Source organism: Condylura cristata, unplaced genomic scaffold, assembly GCF_000260355.1.
Source record: "Condylura cristata isolate star-nosed mole 26May11 unplaced genomic scaffold, ConCri1.0 scaffold00003, whole genome shotgun sequence".
Taxonomy (NCBI): Eukaryota; Metazoa; Chordata; class Mammalia; order Eulipotyphla; family Talpidae; genus Condylura; species Condylura cristata.
In genome coordinates, this window is record NW_004567104.1 from 34,766,889 (window position 1) to 34,778,757 (window position 11,869).

Here is an 11,869-nt window from a genome sequence, read left to right on the forward strand (position 1 = left end):
TGGTTGTACTAGTTTGCATTCCCACCAGCAGTGCAGGAGAGTTCCTTTTTCTCTACATCCTCGCCAACATTTGTTGTTGCTAGTTGTTTGAAGATGTGCTTAGGCACTGTTTTAATAAACAGATCACCTTACATAGAAAAGTTAGGAGATAAACCTGAGGGTATTCCAAGCCTATCAGACCTCAAAAAGATGATTTTTAATATACTCCCTGGAATTAGTGGTTTTCTTGTAACATAGCCACATCTCAGAAAAACAGAGTACAGAAGAAAAATGAATCATATTTTAGGATATGAGATACTTGGATTTGTTATTCCAAGTTGAAACACATCAAATATTGATGTTATTTTACGAAACAAAGGGATATTCTTGATGATAGCTACCGCTGTGATATGTTGATCATATATGATAAATCAAAGGAGTGGGAAATGATAATGTCAACTAAAAATGGCTCAGGAAGATGTCATACTTAATTTAGGGGCAGGGTTAATTCAAAAAAGAAAACCAGCTGCTCCTCCAAATAATTCCAAGCTTTTTCTTGGCAATTAAATTACTTTCAGGGGCAATTAAATACTCTCCCAATACTGCCAGGTAGTCAAGGAAAATTTCACCTGGCAACTTAATTTAAATGAGGGAACTCCTCTAAAAGAAGACAAATTCAAGACCCGCATAAACCAGGGCCTTTTAACTAATTTCCCTTGTGTAAGGCTCTGTGCTATGTGACTTAGCTTCATGAAGTCACTTAATTCTTACAACCCTGGAAGGCAGGTATTATTATCTCATCTTAGAGATGAGCAAATGAAGACTGAAAGTGGTTAAATAATGGGCTCAGGGCTACAAGGCAAAACTGATTTTAAAACCTGCTCTTGGTGACCACTATACCATATGCCATTTCTCTGTGGAACTCAGAATTCTAAAATGAAAACTTATGATATGGAATGTAATATGGAGAGATGGGTTCCCCACATTCATGCTGACTAGTATAAATTTTTCAAGTCTAAGTGAGAAGGTGGTGTGGGGAGCTTACTTCTCTGTTCTTCATAGTCATTTCATATGCTTTGCTTAGAACATACATTAGTCTCTTTTGGGGGTCAAATATACAAATGAAAGAGTTCCTTAAGTACCTTAGAGGAATGTTAGGGAAGCCTCCTTGTCCTTTTAAGGTATACTGGAATAACAAGGGAATCACTAGTGTATAGCGGTTGAGATTACAGGCTCAATGTGTACCATTTGAACAGTGATTGAAGACTACTTTTTTTTTTTTTTAAAGATTTATTTATTTATTCATACAGAACTAGGGTACAGGCCAGAGATGTGGAGGGTGAGAGGATTCACCGGAGACAGAGTGGGGAGCAGAACAGGCAGATGGACAAAGTACACTGCTGAGGGGAGCAGCCGGCGGTTCAGGAGAGGTCTGCCGCACCATGTGGTCACCTCTGGGGCAGGTGGAGATGAACTCATGTGCAAATGGCTTAAGCTTCTTAGTGCAGTGCTTTAACCCGCTGTGCCACTAGAGAGGGCCGAAGACTACTTTTTTTAAAAAGCATTTTTAAATGCCTCTGGCATGGGAAGTAAAGTAAGGTAAAGATCTGTGAGACCATCCAAGAAGATTTATATAACTTATAGTCAGTGTTCTGGTTCTCAAGTTGGAGATTGAGTTTACAGGTGTTCATTAAAATATTGTAAATACATATATACATAAGTAAATAAATAAGAGCCATTTTGTATAACTCAAATATCAAGAAGAAAAGGAAGTCTCTAACATATATCAGCAAAACATGAATTCAAATCTCAGTTCTTCCTTTTATTGTGATTTCTCTAAACCCCAATTTGATTATTTCTAAAATAGAAACTGTATTAGGTTAAATCATATGCAATTACTGATATTTGACCTTTTCTAATTTACAGCCTACTTCCTTAGGGTTGTCTAGATCTAGTAAATATTAAGAGCTCAATAAATGGTGTCTATTATTTTTCTCTTTACATCTTAGATGTGTAGTATTTGTTTACATAAAACAACTTCTTTCTTTAATAAGTGCTCTCTTATTTCCATCAAAGAAATGAAGAATTAATATGACCAATTCAAACCAAAGTTAGTCTTTGGATATACATAGCTATACATGACTTATGAGAAATTGCAAATTATGCCTCATTCTTATTAAAACTAGGTTAAGTTCTTAAAGATACACACACACACACACACACACACACGAGCGTGATCGTACAAATACGTGATGATACGGATTTCTATCCTATTCTTTCTTTAGCTGACTTCTCTGTTCCCAATATAACCGACCTTGGAAGTCCATCTCCTATGATCAGAAGAATAAGTTGCTCAACCTCTGGAGGCTTTCCAGAGCCTCACCTCTCCTGGTTGGAAAATGGAGAAGAATTAAAAGCCACAAACAAGACACTTTCCCAAGATCCAGACACTGAGCTCTACACTATTCGCAGTGAACTGGAGTTCAATGTGACGACCAACCACAGCTTTGTGTGTCTTGTCAAGTACGGAAACTTAACAGTGTCAAAGAACTTCAACTGGCAAAAAAGTAAGTGTCCACACCTGGGCAGTAGCTACTATTTAAAATCTAAAAGGAAAATAACATAGCCAGATACATTTAGAATTGCTTCGACTCTGATAGCAGTTCTTAGGAAAAAAAAAAAAAGATAATAAACTGTTTGTGATTTGTTAAAGTCACTGTAGAAAGTGTAGAAGTACAGTATTACTTGACTAGTTTTTATTTTCCTTAGTAAACCTTCTAAATATTAAACATATAAATAAGTGCTACCTATCAAGTAGTCATCTTGGGAAATCATTGCCACAGCATTGTTATTATGAAAAGGGCTAAATTTTGCCTTCAGGGCTTTGGCACTTTCCTTCCCAGGGCACCTCTGCATGGTTCCTTAGTGTCAAATGATCGTCTTTTGACTGATTTACTTAGAGTCAGCATGGTGAAAAAGGTGAATGACAAGTCTTGAAGACAAAGCCTATAAAAACAGGTCATTTTTGACAGAATACAAGTGAAATTCTCTTACCCCCAAGAAGTGAAATCATCTAAAAATACAAAGTGGAAAAGCTGGGTTTATATAAATCTATGTATGTTAAGCCTGTGACAGTTAACTACAGGAGAACTCAGATACTTGCAATACATATCCAAAGAGTATGGCTGATGAACCGCAGGGCTCTCTCACTCCCCAGGCCCATTCCTAATAGTATGTTTTGTGGTTTCAGAGTAAGAAACAACACATAAAATCAGACCTACAGTGTTACACAACTAAGTAGTGTTGTGTTGATATGTTTATGTCTTACTCTTATACTAATCTCCGTTTAGTAGAAGAAATATTTTAGATTTTAGTGAATGATTTAGTCTAGATCTTTCCGCTTTGAGGTGGGTTCTTTATTTTCCTCAATAGGTAATGAGACAAAATTTCCTGGGAAAATCTGTTCAAATATAAACAGGCATCATTTTACTAATAGTCCAAACTCATTTCTCTCAATCATCTTTTATGTGTTCTAAAAAATTTATGAGGATGGGGTGTAAATTATGTAGTAAAGATATTCAGCACTACTTTTCACCTTATTACTGTATCATTATTTAACCAATTTTAGACATTGTGACTAAGGTGAGGGAGAGTACACATCTGCAGCAGCACCTTCAATCATCTATTGCTTTGGATATAATTAATATAAGAGTATGGGTACATATAATGTTGTAGGATGTGGGGGTGACAAAATTTCCCATCAATGGGCCAGCTACTAAATATTTTTATCTTTCTGTATCATATGGCTTCTTGCAACAACTCAAGCAATCAACTCTGCTGTTACAGTTTGAAAGGAAATAAGTGGTAGGTAAGATTTGGCCCGTGTACTACGATTTGCTAATTTACAGGGAACAGAATGCAGCCCTTTTAATAAAAGGTTGGGGCTATAATTTAAAGATGATTTAGTCTGTCCAGCTTTATCATTTCTCCCATTATGTCTTCTCCCAATCCTTCCTTCAGGCAAGGCATGAGCAGTACCCCTCTTCAGTCTATTCCTAAATATTATCCCTTTTCCCTATCTGGTCTATAGTCACCTGGTTAATGGAGATATGATTAAGCTTGTTTACTCACTCATCCACTCATTCATTCTTTATTAAGTATTTATCACACACCAAGCATCTTGCTAGATGCTAATGGTCAGAGAGTATGTACATGCTTCAAATCTCATTAATTGAAACACAGATATCATTTAGAATCACAAGAAAATAATGTTTTTATGGGAAGTCAAGGGCTGACTGCATAGACAAATATAAATTAGGTGTAGAGTTCATAGAAATGTTACACAGTAATGAGAGTATAGTTTTGCTATCTATTCTAAAGACACTCAAATTTGTCAATTAAGCAGATTAGGGCTATAATTCTTTAGTCTGGGCTGCCAAGTTTGTTAGTCCTTGATATACCATTCAGCGTATGTGTGTGGATAGGAACCCCCCTCGGGTGTTTGATGAGCTAAATGTGCACACATCCTCTGCATATAACTATTAAGCACTGCCCTCTAAAGTGTTTCCAGGTTCTTAAGAGGCATTAGAACAGAATTGGTTTTCTGAGAATGATTTCTCCTCCTTTCCCTCAAAAACACTCAAGAGGCTGAAAGAAATTTGAGGGTGGGTGGGAAGTGACTTCTGAGAGAAAGCCAGAAGTAAGTCAGAACCTGTGAATCAGCCTGTGCTATTATTCCAGGAAAACAGCAAGAGCTTCCTTGTTTGTTTGGGTTTCATTTGGTCTTCAGAAGGTGAGTTCTAATAATCATTCCATGTCTCCATTTTATCTGGTGTTTTAAAGAAAAAGCAAAAACATTTCCCCTAGTCTTTAAGTGGCACGTACACTCGTATTCGTTTTACAGTGATTAATGTAGCTGAACGTGTAACAGTTATTACAGCCCAGGAAACCAGAGGTAACGAGGCCACAGGAGGGTACTAAGGAGGAGATGAGGGGGAAAAGGCAACTGAACTAAGGCAGCTGCTGAAGAGACTTTGGGGGAAAGGAATCGATCCCAGAGATATCCTGGGTACAATATAGAAAGTTCATTGGCATCTACTGGGTAGTCACCACAAAGACAAACTTTCACTCTTATCTGGGTAAATAATGACATTGCTATCCCCCACATAATAAGTGGAGCAGATAAGTGGAAGGCATGCTTTGGAAAGAATATAGTGGGTTCAGTTTTAATCAGGTGGAGATTCTGGCATCCATCCATCTAGTGAGCTTTTGGAAATATAAATCTGGAGCTAATAGCTGAGATCAGAAATATGACATATGAATGTAGACATTCAGTGGAATTTCAAAACTGGGGTGTAAATAAGATCACCCAGGAAGACAAAGGTCATTGGAAGAATGGTACCACTGGCAGAAGGAGCTGCAGCAACAATACATAAAGCACAGCGGGAAGAAAGACCAGGAAACCAAGTCATAACAAACAGAAACAGAAGAATGTGCTGTTACAGAAGTCTGAAATTTACCTACAAGACTTAGTAATCAGAAAAGTGAAATGCAACAAGTAAATCCATATTAGGTATTTATGTGTCAGGCGTTCCAGAGTAGTCAGAAGATGAGCTACTACCATTCCTTTTGGTTTGTGGCCCTCTCCTTCTCTTCATGTTGTGGTTAACTGTACCTCAAATGTGCAGCTGCTGCTCCAGGTCAGGAGGGATGGAGAGTAGTGACGCACACGTGCTTTCTACACCACATCCGCCCTCGGGTCCCAATATCATCTGTAGGATGGGGAACTACAGCTGGCAGTTTGCTTTCCCCCAGAATGGTCCCACCTATCTCCAAGCCACATCCAGCCCTAGTTCTTTGTTGGTGCTCTTCTATTCTTCCGAGAGCTCTAGGCTAGATGGTGAAAAATATTGATCTGAAAACGAATGCCAAGTGGCTCCTGTAGCCACAAGGGTATGTGTGTGTGTGTGTGTGTTTGTGTGTGTGTGAAGAGAACATGCTGGGCCCTCCCTGGTGGCACAACAGGTTAAACCGCAGCACTATGAAGCTATCTGCAGCCACTGAGGCAAGAGTTCGTTCCCCAGCCAGGGAGGTGACCAATATGGCGCAGTAGACCTCTCCTGGACCACCAGCTGCTCCACTCCGCAGTGTATTTCAGTCCAACTGCCTGTTCTGCTCCCCACTCTGTCTCTGGTGAGTCCTTTCACTCACCGTACCTCTGACTTGTACCCCATTTCTTGTATGTATGCATAAATAAATAAATCTTTTTTTAAAAAAGAACGTGCTAAGAGAAAGGGAGGATACCAAAGCTGACAAAGGAAAAATAAGGTCTTTCTAGAATAAGACATTAGCTAATTGTTAGTCAAGTAAAATTAGTAATACATAGTAATAGCACCTATAAAAATGAGATACAGATAAAATGCTTTTATTTACTTATTTTAAAGATTTATTTATTTATGAATACAACAGCTGGTGTGTAAGCCAGGGGTGCAGGGAGTGTGAGATGATTTGTCGGGGACCAGCCCCGATTACGGGTTGCTGAGGGGCAGAACAGGCAGGGTCTTAAGGTGGGAGCAGCATTGGAGAGTGGAGGTTCTTAAAAGGGGGGAAAAAGGGAGCGGGAGTGAGGAAGACATGAAATTGGAGTGCAAGTCTTCTTGTTCTGCTGTCAGCAGAAGTTTATTTTATACATTTCAAGCAAGCAGTGAGATAACATTAGCATATGAATTGGGCTGAGATAAGAATTATCTTTTTTTTTCTGAGAACAGTTTGGGATGTATTGACCTTCAGCTGAGATTATAATCTTATAACGTTATTCTTAAAATTGGTCTATTAAAGTTAAGATAGGTACATAAATTCATAAATTTTAAGGCTGACATTATTATATTTATCACAGTGATGATGGGCTAAAATAAAGTCCCTTTAAACCTTAAATGCTACTTAATGACCTTCATTCTCATTGAGAGATCTTAGAGGGTAAAGTCAAGTCGAGGACTAAGGTGGAGGCTGGGTGGAGATATGGAGGATAAGGTAAGGGAGCAGTGGGTGGATCAGGAGAGGTCTGTGCCATGTGGGTCAGCTCCTTGGCCAGGGATTGAATTTATGCTTCAGTGGTTGCAGATAGCCTCATAGTGCTGAGACTTAACCCTCTGTGCCCCCAGGGAGTCCTCAAAATGGCTTTTAAAGTATCCTTTTAGAACCTTTCTATGACAATTTAGCTCAGTAAAAAAAAAGTTCGGATTTTCCTTTTTATCTCAATATCTGTTGCATAGGTATTAGTTGCCTGCATTATATATCTGATTGAAGAGGTAAGTGAGAAAAATGATAGCAGCTATATACAGAAAAGCTGACCAGGCAAGAAAGTGAGAGTACTCTCTATCCGTTGTGTCAATGTAAGCAGGGTCGGATGCATATTAGGTAGTTGGAAACAAATTAGAGTTGATGTATTTTTTTCCTTCACAGATGAGTCAGACCGTCTTCGTTCCTCCGTGAAATGGGTTTATGCCTTAACCATGTGTCCTGTTCTAATAATCCTGTATGTCCTTTACAGTAAGTACTTCATACTAATATCAGGATCTCAAGTTCTATTGGAGTGGTTCAGCATTTCCCCAAGGTTTAGCCATTTTCTTCTCATTTTTAAAGCATTTTGGAAATATTAGTGTCTCCTTTACTAGTCCCAGCAACTTCTGTTCATTCACTGGACTGACATTTCTTGCATACCTACTATGTGTTTGGTACTCTGTTAGCCCCTGGAGTTACAAAGATGAGAAATCACGGCCCTTGAGACACATTCTAACTTAGTGCTTCTGTTTTTCACCTGATTTTATAATTTTTTGGAGACACTGAAGCTTGCTAATTTGAAATTATTTCTTTCTTTAAAAAAGATTTTTTATTTATTCATACAAGAAGTGGCATACCCACCAGAGGTGTGGGGGGTGAGAGGATTCACCAGACAGAATGGAGAGCAGAACAGGCAGATGGACTGAAAAACACTGCTGAGAGAGCAGCAGGCGGGGCAGGAAAGGTCTGCTAAGCCATGTGGGTCAGTTCCCTGGCTGGGGATCAAACTCTTGCTGCAGTGGCTGCAGATAGCTTCACAGTGCTGCCTTTTTAACAAGTTGCACCACAAGGGAGGGCCCTGAAAACATTTCTGATGTAAAATGATTATCTAATCTTCGATTTGGAATTGAAGGAAAAGCAGAATAACAAAATTGTGGGGGGGGGGGCTAGGGGAGAGCAGGTGGGAAGAATCATTTCCTTGGAGGTGAGTAAGAGGGTCACAGATGAGTTACTGATTTTCAGTTCTTCAGAACACATTTTTGGATAAAAGATCAGGAATGCTGAGAAAGAAGAGATAGCTAGGATATTTTCCCCTGTGAATGAAAAATTTTGGTCTTATTCATGTGTTATCCTCAATCTCTATAATAAAATGACAAAGAGCTGTTAGGCCAGAGAGAAGGCCAGAGTCACCATGCAGGAGGAGCATCAACTTATACTGAGTAGGAATCACAATACTGAGCAAAGAAAATTGGAACACCAACACCTGTTTACTTTCCCAACCTTCAGCATAAAAAATTGTCAAAGCTCAGGAAAGCCACTAGAAATTTTTTGCTATGAATAACTCACTCCAGAGCTAGGACAGAGGTCTGATGAACTCAGGTTTTTAAAATACATACTGACTAGCCTTACCACTCTAATTCAGGGCTTTTCATCTGGGTATTACTGATATCTTAGGTCAGGTTATTTCTTTGTTTTAGGGTCCTGTTCTGCACAGGATGGTGAGCAGTATCTCTCACCCCTATACACAAGATGCCAACAGCACCACTTTCTCCAGTTTTAAAACCAGAAATATCTGCCAGCATTGCAAATGTCCCTGGGTGTGCATGTATGTGTGTTTCTACTTTAAAAACTGCTGGTCTAACTGTAAGCCAGTCTGAAAGTTTGCTGAGATATATGGGCAGACATATTACATTATTATTATACATTATTATTCATTTTTGCATAGTTTGCTTTCTCCTCTCAGGTGTTGTCCCCATAAAATTCCCATTACCTGGGGATTACAACTGAGATGGAAAAAGGTACAAAGTGATGTAAAAATAAACTATTATATTATTATAAGTAAATATATACATACAGGTTCTTTTGGGGAGGTGACAGAAATTGGAATTAGATAGTGGTGCTAGTTTTACAACCATGTGAATACACTAAAAATTGAACTGTACACATTCAAATGGTGGATTTTAAGATATATAAATTACATATCAATAAAAGAATTAAAAAAAAAATTCCCACCACCAAGTTGCCTGAGAACTCTCACCATAGTCTCTCTACTCTTCTTGTCCATTTTAATCCCTCTCCCTCCCCTGCTGAATGTCTCCAATTTGTAGTTGCCCATTAACTTTGGTTTTTATTTCTTTATCTCTGGCCCTTTATTTGGTTCCCCTATATATTGCTCCTCTAAGTGAGAGCATCCGATATTTTTCTTTTTCTTCATGACTTATTTTGCTGAGCATAACCTCTGGGCACAATTTAAGGGAAATTCATTTTTTAAATTTTTATTGTTTTGTGTTTGTCTTCAAGGATCTTACAGAACACAGAGAGAAAGAGAAATAGAGAGAGAATGGAAACAAGCTCCCCCACCTGCAGAAGATATATAGAGGAATCAGACGGAACATCTGAAGGTCACCTCCCTGAGCTTTTCTCTGCCTTAAAAATATAAATTATGTGAGAGCGCGTGCACCATGAGCCGCTGGGTTTTCTTCCTCTCGGTACCAACTTTAGTATCATACAGCTTTTTGAAAACCTCACTCAGGTTACTTGAAACAGATGATTAGCATCTGTCCTTTCTCCCCACATATATTTTGGTTATTCTCACCTCTTCGTTGTGCCACTCTGACACTTTAAATATTCCCCTTCTGTCTGTCAGCTTAGTTTCATTATCTGTGAAACAGTTATGTTCATCTTGAAGTACTATTCTGGGCTAAGTCCTTATTCTGCTCCTTCCTTTTTCTGATCAATCTGATGGACACAGATGGAAGTCACCAAGGGCTCATTCTGTTCTAACTCAGTAATACCCTTGTTGTTTTCTATGCTTCTGTCATTCCACTGACCTCATCATTGAGCCAGATTTCATAATGAACATTTTTCTGTGTTATTTTTCCACTTAAAAACTCAGAAAAGACCCCAGTATCCATAGGTAAAGCTTTAAAACTTTTCACATTCTAGCTGCTATCTTCAGTTTAAACATCCTCAGTTCTTTCCATTGTTCTTCATAGCTCCGTGTGAACACACTTGACATCAACAAATGGAGTCCAAGACTTTAGATAGCTAAAGTCCAAGAAGTCCACATACAATGGTTTAATTATTTTCTGGATTTTTTTTTTTCCTATAAGGGAGCATAAACTTTTGTGAGCTATACTGTGAACATATATCAATTCTTCTTATCCTAAAATTCCTAGGTCTTTTTCAGATAAGTGAACCACTGGAATATTGGAATCCAAGAGACTGATACCATATTCAGGAGGCTATAGACTCCATAAACTGTTCAGTTTTGTTTTGTGAAGCCAGTATCAGAAATGAGTCTTCAGAGTTGCCTTTACAATAAAGGGCAATGGGGAGCCCTCCCTGGGGGCACAACTGGTTAAATCACAGCATTATGACGCCATCTATAGCCACTGCAGCACAAGTTCCATCTCCAGCTGAGGAGGTGACCCACATGGCACAGCAGACCATCTCTGACCTGCCCACTGTTCACCTCAACAGTGTTATTTCAATAATCTGCCTGTTCTGCTTCCCACTCTGTCTCTACTAAATACTCTTACCCCGTGGCCTGTACCCCAGTTCTCATGTACATAACTCAGTCAGTCTTTGGGGGAAAAGGGTAATAACACCTGAGACTTATATAACAGCTTATGTTTTACAAGAGCATTACTTCTTGTTAGTCTTATAAAAGTCTCTAGGAGTAAGACCTATCTCCTTTCTACAGGAGAGAAATCTGATCTTCCAGAGGTTGATGTAGATCAGACAAAACCAGCACATCAGATTCCACTCTGTGGCTTATTTTCACGTACCCTATCTTACACTTATAAATTGCTTATTAAGAATAGCAACCATGTCTGGTATACCCTGCTTGTCCTCCACACAGAAGACAGTATTGAGCTGTTTGCTCATTGGTGACAGCTGGTGCTTAGTATTTGGTTTTCTACGTAAAAAATTTGTCAGCCTAGTCCTTAATTCTTTCTTTATATTCCTTAGCTAACAAGATTATTATCTAATGTTAGTTTAAGTTGGGAATACCTTCACATAAAAACTATAAAATTTTAAAATGTTTTTTCCTTAGGGCTCTGGGCTGATGCTGTGGCCCCGCATCCATGCTCCTGCTCCATCCCACGTTGCTGCCAATCAGGCCAGAAAGGCAGATTCCATGGCCGACTCCGTGGCCTACTTTGGTGCCAGGCCCAGACATGGTCCCCCGCAGGGCTCCTGGATAGAACTGCACTTTAGCAACAGTGGGGTTGGCAGTGGCCTGCCAGCTTCTATCTGTGGCTAGGGGAAATATCTCCTGGACACCCAGGGCTCTGATGTAACAGCCGGACCCGACACCTGGAGAGTTTCTGCAGCTGATGCTCACAGCCTTGGAGGGTCTGAGGAAGATTATACTGAGAGTTGGAAAGAAATTGAAAGTATCTTGAAGAAAAACTCAGATTGGATCTGGGATTAGTCAAGTTGGTCAGAAAATCCCCCCACCCACCTTCCAGAAGTTCCTCTTTCAACAACCAAAGTGCCCATTCACTCTCAGTATGAGAGACACGAGTGTGAAGAAAGGGGACATTTTCTTGGCCAAATTTCCGAAGGGTTTTTTCCCCCTCCCATCTCTGCTGCTCTCCCATCT

At 39.3% G+C, this 11,869-nt stretch overlaps 1 protein-coding gene across 1 annotated transcript in view; it reads left to right on the plus strand.

Moving 5' to 3' along the window:
* The window catches only part of CD80 (CD80 molecule), a 25,408-nt gene extending 14,020 nt beyond the window's left edge, over positions 1–11,388 (plus strand). Inside the window, exons 3-6 of the mRNA XM_012731613.1 lie at positions 2,265–2,546; positions 7,441–7,527; positions 9,559–9,659; positions 11,318–11,388. Coding sequence (XP_012587067.1) covers positions 2,265–2,546; positions 7,441–7,527; positions 9,559–9,635 — 446 coding nt within the window. The 3' untranslated portion in view covers positions 9,636–9,659; positions 11,318–11,388. The remainder of the gene's footprint in view (positions 1–2,264; positions 2,547–7,440; positions 7,528–9,558; positions 9,660–11,317) is intronic.
* The last annotated feature ends 481 nt before the right edge of the window (positions 11,389–11,869 follow it).